We start from the raw sequence: 21,045 nt of genomic DNA, 5'->3' as shown, positions 1-21,045 counted from the left end.
ATAGAACATCTCTGGGACATTATGTTTGGGTCCATTAGGCGTCCCCAGGTTGCTCCTCAGACTGTACAACAGCTCAGGGATGCCCTCATGCAGATCTGGGAGGAAATGCCACAAGACACCATCAGTCGTCTCTGTCATGATCCATACTTCAGCTTTGTCATGTTCTGTTTTCCCAGTCAGTCTCACCATGTTCTGGTCTACAGCTGTTTTCATTTAGTTAATTGTCCTCAGCCTATTTAAGTGTCTGGTCTTCAGTTCTGCATTGTCAGGTCATCTACTCTGCTCTGTTCTGTTACGGCACTGGTTTGTTTTCTCCTGGTTTTGTCATGTTTTGAGTTCTTTAAGTAAATCTTTGAGTTTCTGCTACCATGTCCTGTCTCCTGCGTTTGGGTCCTCCACCACCATCCCTGAAAGTCTCATTAGGAGCATGCCGCCACGTTGTCAAGCATGCATACAAGCTCGTGAGGGCCACACAAGATACTGAAAAGCATTTTGAGTTGCAGAAATGAAGTTTAGGGAAAAATGGACTAGCCTGCCACATCTTCATTTCACTCTGATTTTATGGTGTCTACAACAATTGAGCCTCTGTTGGCTGAAAACTTGTATTTCCATTAAAAGACTTGGCATCCTTTTGTTCCTAAGACACTGCCCTGTCGTTATTTGTATAGATATCCAACTTCATATTGAGATCTGATGTATCTAATGTGTTTCTTTAAAGTGCTCCTTTAATTTTTGTGAGCAATATATTTATCCTGGTTTGAAGGAAAAGATAAAAACGGCAATATTGATTGGATTTTGAATTTTCTTTTGTTTGACCACTTTACATTTTGCATATTATTAAAAATAATCATTACTTATATTTCTGAAAGCATTTATTGTTCACAGAATTCCTTCATGTCTTCCAAAAACGTGTGTATACAGCTGAATATGATATGTTCTGTTCATAGACTGTAAAAATAATGGACTGAGCGAGCAATGAGGTCCCCCCATTGGAAATGCATTACTTCCTCTCCAAGCGAAAGTAGGCCGCCGCTTTCATCGTCAATTCCTGAAACGGATATCGCCATTTGCAACCCATCTTCAGCGATTGGTCTGAGTCACAGCTGACTCATGGAATCTATAGGAAGTACTGTCGCCAATCAGGAGTGAGTTTATTGCAACCGTCCGCCTCTTTCCACGCCTCGACCACGAGACCGTGGATGTAAACAGCTTCTACTTTAATCACGGCGGCTCGGGAGAATTGTACCAACACACTCTCAGTAAAATGCGTACATATTCCACGACTTTGCACTCTGAAATACCGTCTATAATATACGGCAAACATGCTTTTTGCGTGCATATGATACGCAATGGTAGAGAATGGGTTGCGCCGGTGTACAATATACATGACTTTTTAGGTTTCGTTTTGATCACATGGTCAGAAATCCTCCGGTTCTTTTCTAAATGACGTCGTTCCTGGTTGAGGTTAGGATTACGGTTATGGTGAGGGTTAGAAAAGCAAATTGTTCGTTTGTGGGGCTGTCTGTGATGCTCACGCCTCCACCAGGGGACGTGTCAATCGTGGAAAACACATTTTAACATGTTTAGGACCGCGCGTATTATATGCACGCAAAAACCAGTTTTGGCGTATATTATACACAGTATTTCCCAAATCGTGGCATATGTACGCATTTTACTGAGACTGGGCTGATTGTACAAGTCATTGTTCAAGCCTTTGAGGGAGAATCATTCCAACATTTGATTCTGTCAGCGGTCCTTTTGGATTTACTTACATTTATTCCTTTTTGTAAAGATAAAAGGAGCATTTGGATGAGGCCGCTGTAAAACGGCACATGCCCCCCTCGCGCCGCAGCGTTGCTTCACATGCGCTGCCAGGTTACAGTCTGATCAGATGCACGTGAGAAGCACGTTCAGCTGTATTTAAAATAAATAACCATCCTAACAATTGAACAGCTGGATCTTTTTTCTGTTTGAAAACACGACCAGGTCCTTTCAAGTTTGTCTCGCGCTCCTCAGACGGCTGCGTCTAATTGAGGCTGAAGCTGGAAAATTGCGGCGAAGATGAAACTTTGTTTGGTGATTTTATGCGCATATACACAACTTATTATTTATAAGCTACAATCAAAACAGTGAAATAAAGAAAAACGAACATTAAACAAACAAAAAAGTCCAAAGCACATAACCTCAGAGTGAAATCTATTTCTACAGAGTAAATCCTCATCTAAAAATGTCGACAGCATGCTCCTCTTGTTGTTTTAAACTGCTGCATCGGTACATTCCATTGAGGAAAACAACAGTAGGACAATGATTGGTACATTGTTGAATTGTAAAGTAGGTGTTAAAAGGTCTTCACAGACCCATTGATGAAGTCTGCTCCCATTGGCTACCCGTCGCCTGTCACTCAAACCCCCCACACGTTCCACGTCAGACCCACAAACAAACGGTTATTGAGCCATCTGATTGGTCAATTTATAACTCTAATAACTTGTGATAATAGAAAAAAAATCTTTAAAAAAAATTTGGATTAGAAGAAAGAAGTTAATCAGAAAGCAGCAGAGGAAGAATGATTATTCTGACATATAAAATGACTGAGAAATAACTGTCTGTTTCTCAATGGAAGTCAATGGGACTTTGGCCTTTTTGCAACCCAGTGGTACTTCCTATATGGAACACGGAAGTAGGGGGGCTTACTCTGTCCAGTTATTCTTATATACAGTCTATGGTTCTGTTACAATCATGATTTAGTTATTAAGTAGCCAATCACATAGTAGCCAAAGAAGCTGAGAAAACAGTCTTTACTTACTCTTCTACAGTCTTGCCCTCAAGACCATCTACAACTTCCAAAGTGCTGTCTCCTTCACTCCAGTTAATGCAATGGGTCAGCTGGTTGCTGCTGGGGGTGCAGTTGGCCACAGATGGCACAAGACTGATTAGGGGCCTCATCATGCAGTAAAACATGGGAAGTTGAGAAGTGACCCCCTCCATGCGCTGACAAACTGAGAACTCCATGCCACGAACTTCACTGCAGCAAGAGTCACCTGCAAGATTTCAGCAATAACATTATGACATTTTAACAGATGCATTCAATTTTCAAAAAGACTAAACTAAAACTTAACCTGGTTGATGTAAATTAGATTCATTGACCAAATAAAGATATTAGAATTTGTATTTTAACAAATATTTTAATTTCTGCTGAAATTCTGTTTGCAGCAGATTACATAAATAACAGGCAGGCAGTTTTACTTACCAATGAGAATGCTTTGAGCATAGATTGGCTCAATGAAGTGACTGAGCAGTGCTCCCTGATATCCTATCACCTGCCACTGAGTGATTTTGTCTGCCGTGGACATGCTAACCACCTTGAAAGCCAGGTTTTCTACCTCTGATGAGAAAACCGAGACCAGCTGTGAAAGAAAAACAGTGTAGATTATCATCATTAACCTATGCAGATTTTTTTTAAATAAAAAAATCATACTATGGCAAAACAGGTCTAAAGGATTTAGTCGTTTAAATTACTACACCTTGCCCTCTACCATCAGGTGCAGGCCAATCTCATTGCTGACTTTCCAAGCCGAGATAGAAAGTGGGTTCAAGTACCTGTAAAAAGAGGCCAATTTTAATTAAATAGGTTTACATTTTTTGTAGCAATTTTATGGTTTTTTAGCTGAAAATGACCCATAGGCATCAAAGAGACAGCAGGCAGAACCAGAAAGACAAATGTTTGCACACAAACTGGACAAACATTTGTAACAGGGATAGTACATCCACTCAGCAGAGGTAACAGTGTTAAACATTAAGACAAAATTTTGGTGTTTAAATATATTTATTCAGTTTCTTTTAAACATAATTTTCACCACAAATACAAACAGTACCCCTCCCCCCACTGTCAACAATTACATACAATGTAGTTGCATTATATTAATGGAATATATATTCAAAATATATCAACACTAGGGGTGTAACCACTATCCGGGTACTCGGGGAATCCACGATTTGCTCCCGAAAATTTGAGTACAAATATTCGCGACGTCCAAGATCGCTGATTCGCGATCTTTATAAATGTAGTAAATTTTAGTAAAATATGATCAAAATATCACCTGGGAACGATGTATTTTTGCTCTGAAATGCAGATTAATGTAGGATTATAATGTAGGATTTTAAGTTTACGAACTAAAACAAAGAGCCGCGGTACTGCTAACGGAAGTAAACACATCTTCGTGACGATGAAGCTTCCGGTTTTCAAAGTAAAACTAGCGAGAGCTTTTTTCTGTTCAGAAACTGAGACTGAAGTTCTGCTCACAGACATAACTTCTGAAAAAATGACTTAGCTTTAACATCGGAGCTTTAGCTCCACTGTTTACATTCTTTTGGCTATGGTAACTGTCCAACATTTGACGCAATTAACAAAACTCCAGCTTATTCTGAAGAAACGCAGCCTCACGCTGCTGAAAGGTGGATGTCATCAATGTGAATCAGCTGATTCTGCTGCGAAAAAAAGACTTTTCATACGGACTCTGCTTCAATATGTGATAATTAGAACATAAAATCTTGAAGAACTTTGAGGAAAGAAAACTGTGGAGAACTTTTTCAGGTTTTGCTGTTAAATGATTTAAAACAGCAGTGATTTTCATCACGTTTATGTTGTTTATGTTACTGCTGAACCAGAAGATTGACCAATAAAAAGGTTAAAATGACAACATTTTTTTCTTTGTGTTTTTTTTTTAATAAGTTTTGCTGATTCTGAGCTCCTGTTCTGAATTAAGGTATAAAAGAGGATTAGATGCAAATAATTTCAATTTTCATCCATCCAGTAAATAGACATACAAATAGCAATGAACGTTCCATTAAAAAGTAAGAATCGTGGTTTGATTCGTGAATCGAATCGCCACCTAAGCGATGATCCACAGCCCTATGTGTTAGTTTCCATGAGGTGTTGTTTACTAAGAAGCACATAGAAGAAAATTAAGAATAAAATTGAAATTAAATATAATTTTTTTTTTCTTTTTTATTTATGGAAATATACCTGCTAAAATAGTAAAATTGTAATACATTTTCTTGGGGGAGCAAAAGTTAAATTACACAAGTTTGAGACACCACCTTACTTTAAGCCAGGAAAAACCATGGAGCTGGATTTCAGCTTGGACGAGGAAGTGACGAACTTTGTGGTTTTACAATCCGCAGCTGCAGTCAAATGAGCAGCAGTTCGGATTTCTGGGGTCACATCAAGAAGCTCTGTAGAGTCTGGTGGCGATTTTTCCGTTTTTCAGTGACAGTTTGATTGAAAGCGATTTAAAAGGAGAAATACTCAGAAATGCAAAAGCCAAATGATTTCTTATTACATTTGCTCTCTTTGATAAGAAAAATGCCACACATACATGTTGAAACAAACAAAAAAAACCAGGATTTTCATCGGAGGGGGACATGATTTTCCTAAGTCTTTCAGAGTAAACTATATGCATTTACATTATCATATATTACTTTTGGAACACTAAAAAACAAATTACTTATGAAATCCGAAATATTTTTGTTAACTCTTTTCATACCCACAAGTAAAACGACTTGATCTATGAGACACCACCTTTTGCTTCCTGAGGTTGCCGCCCACTTCATGACATCATACAAGAGCCAGCGTGTCACCCACAAAACAATGAGAGAGGAAAAAAAAAAAGCTAATATTGACATAGGCCCACATACAAGTGCAGCCCAGGCGTTTATCCCCAAAATTTGGCACAGACAGAAAGGTGATGGTTAATGAGTTCATTTTGCGGTGAAATTCGGTCAAAAAATGCAGACAACACCAAACACACATTCTAATCGTGTGTCATAACTGCACTGGATTTTATGCCATACTATGTCTTGCTTTTATTTTTGCACTGAAACGGCGGCTCCAATTTCCTTATCTTGTGACAATGACAATAAAAGGCCTATCCTATCCCAGAAACCAGGGCAGACTGACAGAGGCGTACCTGTCAGTACTCGTCTACGGTCCCTCTGACATTCACCGGGACATTCATACACATTCACACCCAAGTGGAGCCACCCTGGAGGCAGGGAGGGTGAAGTGTCTGGTCAAAGGACACAGCGATGGTTGAGTGGGGGAGCAGGGATTAAACCGCTGTTCTTTGATCATCGGCCCAAATGCACGAGGACATTTTTAAATGGATGACCAAATTAGTGATGAATAAAAACACAATTCACATTTGCTTCAAAAAAGCTCATGTAGGTAGTACAAGAATTCAGATATACCTTGAAATGTATCTAAATTAGGACAGTGCACATTCATAATTAAATCAGCAGTTTCTAATGTACATATACCAGAATTAGAACAAGCGCTAAATTTCATTGCTGTCCCATGGGAAGTAACAAAAAAACACAAGAAACAGACTACATTACAGACAACCACCCATTTTAAACAGAAAAACAAAAAAATGTAAAAAGTACAGTAAACAATAATCACATATAAGATAAAATTCTACTGTAATCAGATATTAGAAATGCATTTGGGTACATTACTGGTTCGAATTTAAGGGATTTTACCATTATGTTTGAGTAGTTATTACAGTTCCTAACATTTTCTGGCAGTGTATTTCATGACAGCGTACCTCTAATTTGTCTAAATTTGGTCCTGGCCGATTGTACATCAGTCAGCTATAGCTTTACTTTACTGTTTACTTAATTTGAAGGAGCTTAGGGCAAAAACTTTTAAAGGAAAAATTTAGACATTCACAGCTTATCCCATTTTTTTGTAAAACACTACTGCCATATGCTACTTCTTTTCCTCCCATCCAACAAAAGTGAATACACCTTTATAGACGGTTATTGCCTTTTTTTATGAAAAGCTTTTGTGCGTCCGTTTGCACTCAAAGTTCAAACCTTTGTAGAAAAATAAGTGCAACATTATAAAATGTAAAAGATCTACTAGCTATCAAAGATTTATGTAGATTTGGCAAGCTAAACGTATTCTGTGCAGCAGAAATGACACGGAGGAGATTGATGGACAGTGGTCCACTGCCAATCATTACGCTTGGCTTACAATACGCTGTTAAAAAAAGCACTAAAACAGTGAGACCATGAAAGATGAACTGCATTACAGTGGTGAAGACAACATTGGGTATGTGTAGAAAACCAAAGATGACATACTTACAGTTTAGACGGAATGACAGCAGCACCCTTTGGCATCATGTTTACATACAAATGAAGGCTGATTCCACTTTTCAAGCAGAGAAAGTTGCTGTTGCTCTTGTGCTGGTAAACTGACTGTTGGCTCAGAGTGGGATTTTTGCTGTAAAACATCAGCAAGTTCCTGTAGAGATATCTGCCAATAAAGTGTAAAAATGAGTCAAGTTATGCAACTTGGGTTGTGTGACAATGTATAAAACTCTACTATCCTATTAAAGTCCTACTCCAGAAATCTTTTGGTGTATTTTCAAAGTATTTTCAGTGGACTTTTAAATGTGATTAGGATGTTTTTCAGCCAAAAAACAAAAAAAACGTGTTATTTTCTATGACAGAATTTTTGTAAAGCGACAGGAATTATTCAAAAATTGCATCTGAGCTTTGGGCGGGAAGTCTCTACTTATTTCCCATGATCCATTTGTTTACACTCTCTCCTGATAGCTTATACTGTACAACCCTAAGCTAGCATTAGCAGTGCAACAAAAATGGCGAACAGTGGCCATACAGTTTTGAGCCAGATTTGAGCTCAGACGAAGACGTTCATGGATCCATTTGTCTGGAAGTGGATGCATCAGAATGGAGCAGAGTAGTGAGACTTTGGATAACCCATTACAGTTTCTATATCACAACTAAGAGCTTTTTTAAACTGCATTTTTTTGTCTGCTTCTGATCCTTCATGATTTAATTAAAGAAATACCCAGATATGCTGTTTTAATTTTAAATTCTTTTATATGTCATCCATTATAAAAAAAACACTACAAGAACACCAAGTACACAATTTCCACTAGAGTGGGTCTTTTGTTTGCAAAAAACATGTTATGGTGTGGATAAACTGAGCATAGGTTGACACATACCCAAACAAATCTATAACAAGAGAGATAAAAAAGAAAAGTTAAATAGTTCCCTTAATCTGTTTGGTGAATTTGATCATACTACAGTTTTTCACTAATGTTCTTGTGCATTTCTCACAACAGTATTAAAGTTAGCTCGACTGCTAAGGCACTACTCAAAACAATTAGTGGAAACTGCAAAACACGGTAGATAACCTGCAAAAAGCGAGTCACTTTCTCAAAATGCAAGTCAGTCGCTGGGTAGTTTATGCTTCAAAAGGAATTTTTTTTGTCAGTGAAATTGCTAGGCTCACACAAGATTGTACGATTATTTTTAATAAATGCTGTCAATCGATTAAAAAAAATAACACTTTTGGATTGAGATTAATCACAATTAGTTACAATGTTTTATCAGGAAAATTTTATGAGACTGTAAAAGTCAGTGAAAAGCTACAAAGTTAGTTTATTTTTATGTTTAAAGGAAGAAATACTTTTGGTTGAAAATTTGTGTTATTGAAATGTGTAATATATGTTTTGTTTTGTTTTATCCTGTGGAATACAAAATTGCATTGCACTGTCATACGGAAGTTGTGTATAATGCTAATAATACAAGAGTTCCCGAGAACTTGCAGGATTTAGATATCAGGTTCATGTGTTCGCTCTCGCATCCTTTAAGACTTCAGAGGCAGAGCCACGTAGAAGGCAGATTGGAATACGAACCAACCGGCTGTGAAGAATTGAAGTGTACAAATTGATCGGTTAATTCAACAAAGACCTCCAAAGTGAGAGGCAGCCACAAGGTAGCTAACTTATTTAGCATTTTCCCACTACAAATTGAAAGTCTAACTGTTCAATATAACCTTTTTTTTTAGTTTTTACTGCATTTCATGATGAAGAAATTAAGATATGCCCATACTCGAGAAAACGTGCGCAGTGTTGTCATTAAGGAGCTACAATCCCAATATTTTGACTTTTGACTTTTCTATCATGACGATCAGTATTTAAATTACTTTACGTTGCTGTTGAAGTCGAGGTTCAGCGGTCCACGACCACTTGCAGTTTGTGAAAAAGAGAAAGAATAGAAAATAAATAGAAAGAATAAAATACTGATAAAAGTTTGATGGATAAAGAAAACAAAATAACACAACTGTACGGCTGGGCGATATTATAGATTAATTCAAATCGTATGTTTTAGATCAGGGGTCTCAAACTCGCGGCCCGCGGGCCATCTGCGGCCCGCAGGATGATAATTTGCGGCCCCCGTCTTCATATGAAAGATTGAAATGTTTTTAAGCTCTTTGTTATTATTTCATATAAAAATGAATCATCTGGAGAAAGAATTAAGAAGGAGAGCATCTTCTGTCGATCTGCCCCCCTTATCTAGATCTGTCCTTGTTTTCTTTGCATGTTTTGAGTTTACAGTTAGAAGACAATAAAGACATGTTCATACTATTTATTAATTGATTTTATGCAATTTCATTTTCTTTAAAAAAAATTCTAGAAAACACTTGTCCTCGTTAGGGCTATAACGAGTATCCGGGTGCTGGAATATTCGCGATCTGCTTCCAAAAAATCGAGTACCAATATTTGCGACGTCCAAGATCGCTGATTCACGAGTTTTACAAATATAGTAAATTGTAGTAAAATATGATCAAAATATCATCTGGGGATGATGTATTTTTGCTCTGAAATGCAGATTAATGTTGGATTATAAGTAGGGCTGTCACATTTGTCGCGTTAATTATGCATTAATTTGACATGTGGGTGACGTCGACAATTTTTTTGACGCATTAATCGCGGATTTTCTCATACAAGCCTTTCCACACCGCGCAGGCGTCCCTCATCGCCCACCAACTCACCGGCCGGGCGGGTCTCCAACCACCGAGCTGAAGTGCCTGGCGAGAGAGTTCCTGCACCCTAACCCGGCTCCGGTTCGCGTCCCGTACCACGTCTGGTGGTACCGGCTCGCGTCCGGCGCCGCGTCCCGAGAGCTGCGGACCCCCGACGTTCCGAACAGCAAGCGCACCGGGGGATGTTTTAAATGTAGTTTAAACAACGCCAGTTATTTGTAGATGAAAAGATAAATCTCAGCTTTGAGTGTGTGGCCCGTCCCTCTTTCGCCGCGCGAAAATATAGAAAATATCCCAAAGTTCTGGAGGTTTAAGCGTGATCCAGCCCCAGCATAGCGGTCTGTCTGCCGGCACATTCATGGCGTGAGCTCCGCTGGACACGTCGCTGCATCGAGCTGCAGCCAGAGAACGCGGCGGCTGTCAAACTATCCACAGTGTATCCCGCTTTTCTCAGTCTTTAATGTTTTAAAAAACAAAAGTTTATTGGAAATGATAAATCTCTATTTCATTTATTACTGTAGTTCAGCAGAGGAGGAAAAGATTTGGTCCTGACAAAAAATGAACATGAAAGTGTTATGGAAATGTTATTTTTGATGTTTTTTATTTTATTTTACTGAACGTTGATTGAAGTTTTGAATTTAAAATGCCCTTCACTTGCACTTGGGCTTTTGTTAGGCATTTTATGTTACAGCCTTTTATTGTTAAGAAAGTTTATCTCAATACAATGTTACAAAATAAAGTATTTCTGATGAAAACTATTAGTTTTGCCATTTTTGTTTTAAAAAATGTAGAACTGATAAATTCCACGAAGCACACATTTTTTTCAAAAAAAAGGCCACATATTAATTTGCGATTAATTGAGAGTTAACTACGGACAATGCGATTTATCGTGATTCAAAATTTTAATCGCCTGACAGCTCTAAGTATAAGTTTACAAACTAAAACAAAACGGAAAGAGCCGCGGTACCGTCACCAGAAGTAAACACATCTTCGTGTAGGTGAAGCTTCCAGTTTTCAAAATAAGACTAGTGAGAGGTTTTTTTTTTCAGTTCATAAACTGAGACTAAAGTTCCGCTCATAACTTCTGAAAAAAAAATAATTTGCTTCGACACCAGAGCTTTAGCTGCAGTGTTTACTTTATTTCAGTTATGGCAACTCTTCAACAGTTGACACAATTAATGAAACTCCAGCAGATTCTGAAGTGGAGAAACGCAGCCTCGCGCTGCTGAAAGGTGGATGTACAGTAATTCATGTGAAGCCACTGATTCCGCCGCAGAAACAAACTACTTTTTTTATACGGGCGCTGCATCAATATGTAATGCTTAGAACGTAAAATGTTGAAGAACTTTGGGGATAGAAAACTGTGGAGAGAATTTTCAGCTTTTGTTATTAAATGATCAAAAACAAGTATTATTTTTTTATGTTGTTCATATTACGGCCAAACTTAAGGTTGACCAAAAAAAAAAAAAAAAGGCAACATTTCTTTCAAAATCTTTGTTTATCAGTTTTGTTGATTCTGATCTCTTGTTCTAAATACAAGTATAAATGATTATGATTTAATACAAATATTGACATTTGTATACATCCAGTAAAAAAGCTTATGATGACTTGTACGCTAGGTTGGGTAGTAAGGAGGGAGAGACTGACCTGTACAGACTAGCAAGGCAGAGAGATCGAGATGGGAAGGACATGCAGCAGGTTAGGGTGATCAAGGATAGGAATGGTAATGTGGTGACAGGTGTCAGTGGTGTAATGGAAAGATGGAAAGAATACTTTGAAGAGTTGATGAATGAAGAGAATGAGAGAGAACAAAGAGTAGAAGAGGTGACGGTTGTGGAGCAGGAAGTAAGAAAGATTAGTAAAGGTGAAGTGAGAGGGGCTTTGAAGAGGATGAAGAGTGGAAAGGCTCTTGGTCCTGATGATATACCTGTGGAGGTATGGAAGTGTCTAGGAGAGATGGCAGTGGAGTTTTTGACCGGGTTGTTCAACAGGATCTTAGGTGGTGAGAAGATGCCTGAGGAATGGAGGAGAAGTGTGATGGTGCCCATTTTTAAGAATAAGGGAGATGTGCAGAGTTGTGGTAACTACAGAGGAATAAAGCTGATGAGCCATACAATGAAGGTGTGGGAAAGAGTAGTGGAAGCCAGACTAAGAGCAGAAGTGAACATTTGTGAGCAGCAGTATGGTTTCATGCCAAGAAAGAGCACTACAGATGCAACATTTGCTTTGAGGATGTTGATAGAGAAGTACAGAGAAGGTCAGAGAGAGCTCCACTGTGTCTTTGTAGATCTGGAGAAAGCTTATGACAGAGTGCCCAGAGAGGAACTATGGTATTGTATGAGGAAGTCTGGAGTGACAGAGAAGTATGTCCGAGCAGTGCAGGACATGTATGAGGGCTGTAAGACAGTGGTGAGGTGTGCTGTAGGGGTGACAGAGGAGTTCAAGGTGGAGGTGGGATTACATCAGGGATCAGCTCTGAGCCCCTTCCTGTTTGCAATGGTGATGGACAGACTGACGGATGAGGTTAGACAGGAATCACCATGGACTATGATGTTTGCAGATGATATTGTGATTTGTAGTGAGAGCAGGGAACAGGTGGAGGTGGAGTTAGAGAGGTGGAGGTTTGCCCTGGAAAGGAGAGGAATGAAGGTTAGCCGCAGTAAGACAGAGTACATGTGTGTGAATGAGAGGAACCAGAGTGGAAGAGTGAGGTTACAGGGAGAAGAGATAAAGAAGGTGGAGGAGTTTAAGTATTTAGGGTCAACAGTACAGAGTAATGGAGAGTGTGGAAAAGAAGTGAAGAGGAGAGTGCAAGCAGGTTGGAATGGGTGGAGAAAAGTGTCAGGTGTGATGTGTGACAGAAGAGTTTCAGCACAAATGAAAGGAAAGGTGTACAAGACTGTGGTGAGACCAGCCATGTTGTTTGGACTAGAAACAGTGGGACTGAAGAAAAGACAGGAAGCAGAGCTGGAGGTAGCAGAGATGAAGATGCTGAGGTTCTCTTTGGGAGTGACCAGGATGGATAGGATCAGGAATGAATACATCAGAGGGACAGCACATGTTAGAGGTTTTGGAGATAAAGTCAGAGAGGCCAGACTGAGATGGTTTGGACATGTTCAGAGGAGAGACAGTGAATATATTGGTAGAAGGATGCTGAGTCTAGAGCTGCAGGAAAGAGGTCTAGAGGAAGACCAAAGAGGAGGTTTATGGATGCAGTGAATGAAGACATGAAGGTGGCTGGTGTTAGAGTGGAGGATGCTGAAGACAGGCTTAGATGGAGGAAACTGATTCGCTGTGGCGACTCCTGAAGGGAAAAGCCGAAAGGAAAAGAAGAAGTATACATCCAGTAAAAAGACAGGCACAGAAACAAATATTAAATTAAAAAGTAAGAATCGTGGTTCGATTCTAGTCCTAGTCCTCATCAGGTTCAGACAGCAGGTGACTGACTGACAGCTCTCCTCTGAGGGTGTAAAGGAGTCTTTTTAGCTGTGCTAAATGATTGTATTATTTCTCTTTATAGGAATCTTTAAGCTAGCGGTAGCTAACAAAACACCAGCTACATTGTTCTACAAACATTTTTACAGCTTGTATTTAGCTGCATTTTGTCTTTAAGCCACTTTCCAAAAAACACATTAAAATAAAAAATTGTTTTTGTTAAAAAATATTCTGTCATTTGTAACCTTTGTTAAAAAATAAAAGGGGAGGAAAGTAAAAATTCAATTAAAATCGAAAATCAAATTTGGAATGAAAAAAAATCAGATTACTTTTTTGGCCATATTGCTCAGCTCTACACAATTGTTGTAAAACTGGCACACCCCTCACATCTTAGTTATATCCTTTCATAGGACAACACTACATAATGACTGTTTGACACATTGAACAGTAGTCAGTTTAACGTTAGTATAGCGGTTTAAATTTACTGTCCCCTCAAAATAAATAAAAATACAGCCAATAATAGTTGAACTCCTGGCAACAAAAGTGAGTACACCCCCAAGTGAAAGTGTACAATTGAGCACAATTGATAATTTTCCTTTCCCTTTGTCATGTGAACCATTAGTGTTACACTGTCTCACGTGTCACCAGCTAGCAGGTGAGTTAAATCTGGTATAAAAGCTCTTCCACCCTCTTTACCGGCCACGGAAAGTTCAACATGGCGCCTCATGGCAAACAACTCTCAACTCAGACCTGAAAAAAAGAGTTTTTGCTTTACATAAAGATGGCCTAGGCCAGGGGTCCCCAACTGGCGGACCGCAGTCCGGGTCCAGACCCCGAGACCCCGAGACCCTTTTAGCGTCGCTATGAGACAAAACCCAAAACTTTTGACATAAATTACCCACCAGGATAAGAACACGTACATGGAAAATACGCGAACTGAAATGACAATACGAGCGTATGTTACTGGACCTCTTGCCAAATTAGTTGGGGACCCTTGACCTAGGATATAAGTCAGGATTCTGAAACTGTGCTGCAGCACAGTGGCCAAGATCATCCAGCACTTTAAGAGAACAGGTTCTTCTCAGTACAGGCCTCGCCATGGTCAGCCAAAGAAGCTGAGTGCACGTTGTCAGCGTCACATTCAAAGACTGGCTTTGGAAAACAGACGGATGAGTGCGTCCAGCATTGCTGCAGAGATTGAAGGGATGGGAGGTCAGCCTGTCAGTGCTCAGAGCGTACGCCGCACACTGCATCAAATTGCTCTGCATGGTTTTCATCCTACAAGGAAGCCCCTTCTAAAGATGATGCACAAGAAAGCTCGCAAATGGTTTGCTGCAGACAGGAAAACTAAGGACCAGGATTACTGGAACCATGTCCCGTGGTCTGATGAGACCAGGATAAACCTATTTGGTTCAGATGGTGCCAAGTGTGTGTGACGGCAACCAGGTGAGGAGTACAAAGACAAGTGCATCTTGCCTACCGTCAAACATGGTGGTGGGAGTGTCATGATCTGGCACAGCATGAGTGCTGCTGGTATTGGGGAGTTACAGTTCATTAAGGGAAACATGAATTTTAACATGTACTGTGACATTCTGAAGCAGAGCATGATCCCCTCCCTCTGGAAACTGGGCCACAGAGCAGTGTTCCAGCATGATAATGACCCCAAACACACCTCCTACATGACCACCGGCTTGCTAAAGAGGCTGAGGGTAAAGGTGATGGACTGGCCAAGCATATCTCCAGACCTAAACCCCATAGAACACCTCTTGGGAATCCTGAAAAGGAAGGCACAAGGTGTGAAATGTCCACCATCTCCGTGATGTTGTGATGGAGGAGTGGAAGAGGATTCCACTGGAAACCTGTGAAGGTCTGGTGAACTCTATGGCCAGGAGACTTCAAGCCGTGCTGGGAAATGATGGTGGCCACACAAAATATTGACATTTCACATTTTTACTTAGGGGTGTACTCACTTTAGTTGCCAGGGGTTCAACCATTATTGGCTGTATTTTAGTTATTTTGAGGGGACAGTAAATTTACACTGCTATACTAACTTTAGTCTGACTACTGTTCATTATGTCAAACAGTCATTTATGCAGTGTTGTCCAATGAAAAGATATAACTAAATGTTTGCTGAGATGTGAGGTGTGTGCTCGCTTTTGTGGCATACTGTATATCCCTGTGTCTGCAACTTTATTATAGGAGTATGTGAAACATCTCAGTCAGTCATACTATATTAGCCAGAGCAGATTGGTGCACAGTCTCCATAACTATATTTATATTACATTTAAACTGACCAATCACAATACTGATGAGAAGTTTATGAATCATTTATTGTTGTTCTTGCCCCGTTGCAACTCCATGTAGCATACACATTACTGCTCGGGTGACTAAATTAATTGACGCTCCCGAAAAAACAATCAAACGGATCCCGTTACACACGCATGTGCATTGGACATGTTTACAGACAACACATTCTCATTCCCAAGTCATCACATACCGATGCCTGGTTCAGTATCCCTCCACGTCACCGCCTGAACCCCTGAGTGTCCACAACTCAATCTCCCCCGATGTGCCGGGTGTTCAAAAACACAATTAAATTACTCAATTCTAAATTGATCAGGTCTTCTGGTGGTATGTTACAAGTAAGTTTACTTTACAAACAATGGTCTTTCAAGGGTTCCTCGTCAACCATTTTGGAAGTTGTGTAGCAGATAAAGACTCACAGGAAAACAGGTTGGAGGAAATCACAGTTGTCAACAGTGATAGACTAGAAGTTAAGTACTTAATCTCCTGTTTCTACTACTTTCAAAGCAGCTGAAAAAATGCCCTAGATGCCTGAAAAACACATTTTGTGGGCTCTAATTGTCAAAGATTACCTGAGAGAGGACCCCCAGACTTCCCCTCAGTCAATGCCCTGCATCTTGTAGTGGTAGCCTCCTACTTTCTCCTTAATAGTCTCTTACTCTAAAAGCTTTTGAAGACCCTGCCCTTCCCCAAATTAAGAAGGTTAAAACAAGCTCACAACAAAATAAACTCTGAGTATTTCCATTCTCCCATAATACAGATGCCAATTGCAAATCCATTCTGTAAGTTAAGATAGTAAAAAAAAAAAAGACACTACCCTTTGTCACTTCCTCAAGCATTGATCCATCTATGTCAAACACCATAGCTATGACAGGTGTGACTTGACCTGTTCTGACCCCGGGCTCACACGGCTAGCATCACAGCTCAGGTGCCATGCGGGAGCGGTCTAGCTACAGCCAATGACTCATACTAGCTCCTGGTTGGCTGCAGCTACAGACTCTCCTGCCGACCTCGCAAAACTCCAAACTCACATACGTTCAAGCTAAACCCCCCTTTATTTGCTGCGGTTCAGCTGCGTCGTCCGGCAAATTTTGAACCAAACGAAACATATTTGCAGCTCCGTAGAGGCCTGACCGCAGACACAGGACGTGGACGTCTGCAGTGGGATTTTCTCTCGCACTTTTAAAATTATGTAAAGACTGCAGCGCTCGCATCAGAGCTGTAACGCCAGCCGTGTGAGCCTGGGGTTAGGTAGAGCTTTAGGTAGAGATGGCAGACCTGGGTGTCAACATGTAAACCTTTGACAAATGCCCTTGAAGAAATGCAGGGAGTAGGATTAGATGGGGTTGGATGGTTTGCTATGACGACCCTTAACAGTAGCAATTGATAGAAGAGTTTGATGACAGGACAGCTCATGATCTGATGTCGAGATGTGGACCACAGCTCTGATATGAAGACACTATGCTCCAAGAGCAGAAGCCAAATTCATCAAGGCTGAAATATTTTCATTGACTGTTTTTGCATGTGTTCATAGTTTTCCATATGCAGTGAAACCTCTTTTTCATCTCGTTTCTTTGACATATGACATAAAAATCTATGTAAAAATTAAAAAACTAAATAATACAAAATCTAAAGTATGAACATCGTAGGATAATGGTAGGCTGTTCTGGTGACCATAGTAATGTAATATTGCACTTGTGAAGAATAAGAAAACCTTCGATTTCAGTTATATAACCATATAAACATAATGTACATGTAATTTCATTGATAAATATATGTTAGAAATTGAACAATGACATTTTGCTTAATCTAAAACACATGACTCAGAATTTGATTCAGAACTAACCTCATGAGCGACCTCCTTGCAGTCACAACTGCATGGGAATCGTGCAAAATCCGACCATTTGATGAGATATTCTCTCTAGTATTAAAGCCTCCTGTGCCAAGGGCCACCACCTTGCATTCACTGCCTTGGAAGATCAAAGGAGGTGTGCACGTCACACAACAGCTTCATTCATTTAAACGCTCTTTAAAATGAAAAGAAAGGACTATAAACATTGTAAACATTTTTATTTGACTAGATAGCACAAGTCTAAATATTTAATCAGCCAAAGTGATAATATAAAAGGCTGAATTCTATACCCATTGACATCAACATCTCTTTAAAAAACTAAGTGATGATGGGGGGAAAAAACTGTTTTTGCCTTGCAATGTGTAACCTGTGATGAATCTTGGTTACAGACTATCAAGCCACAAATGATCAACATTTTAAAAACAAGTGCTGACTAACACTAAAGATAATCAAAGTAGTTTTGTAGGCAATGTAGGTTGTCCAAAATAGAAAAGTCATTAAAAGCACACTTAAATCCTCTGAATTTGACCAGGTTAGGGTCATATAGAGATAGGGCCAAAAAATAATGTAAAACACATCAGCAAACATTTTAAGAGAAAAAAGTATGAAAGCTTTTATAAGAGTTATTTACTTACCAGCCTGAATCACAAAAGCTGCTATGGTGTCTGCACAGCCCGAGAACTCAGGGTGGAAACTCATCAGTCTGGTGAGCTGAGCCCTGACCGCATGGGGAATCTGCATGTTGACTGGAACCTTTGCTTCTAACAAGATAACCACCAAAACATAGAAGGCATTCAAACTTAAACTAATTTCTTAATAGACAAAACAAAAAAGACAGAATGATTTAATCTAAACGCAGTGTATTTTATGTTTTCCTCACAGCATTTGTATCACTTCCATTTTTCCTTCTAAAGTTATTGTAAAAACTGAAGCATAATTTATAGAATCCACACTGCTAGCAAAGGAAAACATGAATTTAGCATTTTATTATGAATATTCCAAATGCAGAATAGAGGCATAACACAGATGGCTTCAGCAATAACAGGGTAAATATATCTTAGAGAGATGGGTGATTATGACTTTTTGAAATGTTTGGGGTCACATGTTTTAGAGTAAGAGTACAATCTACAAATGAAAAAACACTGTGTGTTATAAAACATATAGATTTTTGGTCATATACAGATAAAATATAGTCAACACTAACAGTTTAGCTCTCTCAAATGGGAATTAGGGATTTTAAGATTCCAAAATACCATAACTGGGTCTGTTATGACAGCTGCCACCAACACAGGATTCCTCTTTCAGTGGCAGGGGAGGCGGGACGTCTGGAGATATTCGTAGCAGGCATGGAAAAATAAAAAGACAATGATTTGTAATGTATACAAATGGGTTGGGCATCAATGTAGTGAATGATGAACTAATCAAATTGAGATCATAGATGGATCTGAATAACACGTCTATTAATTTGAATTAAAAAAACAATTATGTTTGGTAGATGAAAAGAAAACCTAAAATGTCAAACAAATTAAAACATTTCTATAGACATTTTTTTTTTAAGGAAAAATCATTGACAACCAGTTAAGCAAGAAATCAATCATAAAACACATTCAAAGCAAAAACATTTCAATTAATGACAAAATATGAGTACAACTCATTGTATGTTCTATATCAGTGGTCCTCAACCACCAGACCGGTGTAGGTAACATAAGTGCTTGGCCTGTCAGAACGGCTTGGGGGGCTTGCGACTAGTGATGACGTCACACAACGGTAACAAACGAGTTGGCTAATTTGCAGTTTTTCTGTACTGAAACTAGGGATGTCCCGATCCGATCACGTGATCGGAAATCGGGGCCGATCACGTGATCGGGGACTCGATCGGAATCGGACTCCTTTGTCCGATCAGGATCGGATATTTCATTTATTCTCATTATGATCAGAGCTTTATATTTAATGTAATTGTTATGGATAATTACTCCACTACAAGTCTGCATGTCATGAAAAGATCACAAAATGTCATCACCAGAAAACGCAGCAGAAAACGGCAGCAGCTCAAGCAGAAGGCTAATGTAAACAAAGCTAGCTAGAAAGCTAACTTCTGGGACCAATAACTCTTTTAAAAACACTTTAAACTCACAGCAAATATCTCTATTGGTTTGTTATAACTCAAACAACAACCTATAAAGGCATTTCAACAGAAAAAGACAGAGTTTTTGTTTCTTTTTAATGTGAAGCTCTTCATGCTGCAGACAGATGGCTAAACAGCAGCTGCTAACTGCTACATGCTAGCGCCGTGATTTAATTCCTTAGGACCCGAGCTGTCCTTTGATATGCCTGTTTTATTTATCTGACAGAGAAATAACAGTTAAGAAAATTAACTACTGTGGTAATAAAACCGAAAATGTGATGTCTTAAGAACTTAAAAAATAAGCACATAATCTTAAAAATAACTAAATAAATAAAACTAATAAATGAAAACTAATAATGATATCAGCTATTCATGAACACTCATCAAATTTCATGCTAAAACAAAGTCATAATTTATTTTTAAGAATTTTAAATGAGGACAGGAATCACATTTGGTCAAAAATGTTCAAAAGCTCTAAAGATGTTAAAGCTAAATTCACTAAACCTTATCACCTGACTAATTAACACTTGTATAAGTAAAAGAAAATTGTATTTTGTTCCTAGTTTATATTTGCTGTATTTTCACTTGCTTATTAAAGCTACTTCACAGAAGTGTTTTATTTAAGTTTTTAATGATAAAGGAAGGTTAATGAAATATAAATAAGGGACAACACTAATCTGTTTCTTCAGTTTATTCATGTTTTAAATGTCTTATAAAAGTATCAGATCGGGACTCGCTATCGGCAGATACACAAAATCAAATGACTCGGAATCGGATCGGGCCTAAAAAAAACCTGACTCGGACATCCCTAACTGAAACTGACGTTTACAATAAAGTTTAGTTTTTTAAAAAGAAAAGAAAAAGTGTTAAGATCTGCTCAGGCTATTATTTATTATTTTGGCATTGACTGCTCCTTCACTAACGTCTGCTCTTCTAAGTGTTTGTGTAACGGAGCAGAACGTGAGCTGCATATTCTAGCGGGACTTCATCCGGTCCGTGCGACCAGAAAGAAGTTCAACATTGGCAGGATGTATTTAGAAAAAAATACGTGCGAATAACAGCTTTCTTTTATTTTTAATGTGCGACCAACAACAAGCTAGCATGCTACTTGCAAGCACCCACTTTAGCTCAAACTTCATGCTTCCCAGCCTGATTTCTCTCTATTAAAGTAACGATCATTATCCTGTGATGATTCCTCTCCATCGGATTATTTCGTTGTCAAGGTTTTTGCAGCTGATTGCAAATATTCCTTCTCCTTTTGTGATTCTTAACATATTTGTTCGGACCTCCTTGGTTTTTTTACTCGGGAAGAATCCGTGCATTGTTATGGCGGAAGTGTGTAATTCCCCGTGTCACGTGACAGTGGTCTAATGGTCCGGACCAATCAGAATCTTACACGTCAACTATGCGCAAGCTACCGAGCCGATCTGACAGGCCGAGCACATATGCTACCTACACCGGCACCGTTCCGTG

At 39.1% G+C, this 21,045-nt stretch overlaps 1 protein-coding gene across 2 annotated transcripts in view; it reads right to left on the bottom strand.

Annotated features, from left to right (window-relative positions):
• The window catches only part of adad1 (adenosine deaminase domain containing 1 (testis-specific)), a 41,856-nt gene that overhangs the window by 7,644 nt on the left and 13,167 nt on the right, over positions 1–21,045 (bottom strand). For both annotated transcript variants that reach the window (XM_024280982.2, XM_024280972.2), the window contains 7 exons: positions 18,701–18,772; positions 18,083–18,208; positions 17,442–17,565; positions 7,145–7,315; positions 3,522–3,597; positions 3,248–3,404; positions 2,804–3,038 (listed from right to left, as the gene is read on the bottom strand). In XM_024280982.2, coding sequence (XP_024136750.1) covers positions 2,804–3,038; positions 3,248–3,404; positions 3,522–3,597; positions 7,145–7,315; positions 17,442–17,565; positions 18,083–18,208; positions 18,701–18,772 — 961 coding nt within the window. The remainder of the gene's footprint in view (positions 1–2,803; positions 3,039–3,247; positions 3,405–3,521; positions 3,598–7,144; positions 7,316–17,441; positions 17,566–18,082; positions 18,209–18,700; positions 18,773–21,045) is intronic.

The sequence above is a fragment of the Oryzias melastigma genome, linkage group LG17 (assembly GCF_002922805.2).
Source record: "Oryzias melastigma strain HK-1 linkage group LG17, ASM292280v2, whole genome shotgun sequence".
Taxonomy (NCBI): Eukaryota; Metazoa; Chordata; class Actinopteri; order Beloniformes; family Adrianichthyidae; genus Oryzias; species Oryzias melastigma.
Note: the sequence above shows the minus strand (reverse complement) of the source record. Positions and strands in the feature narration are given on the sequence as shown.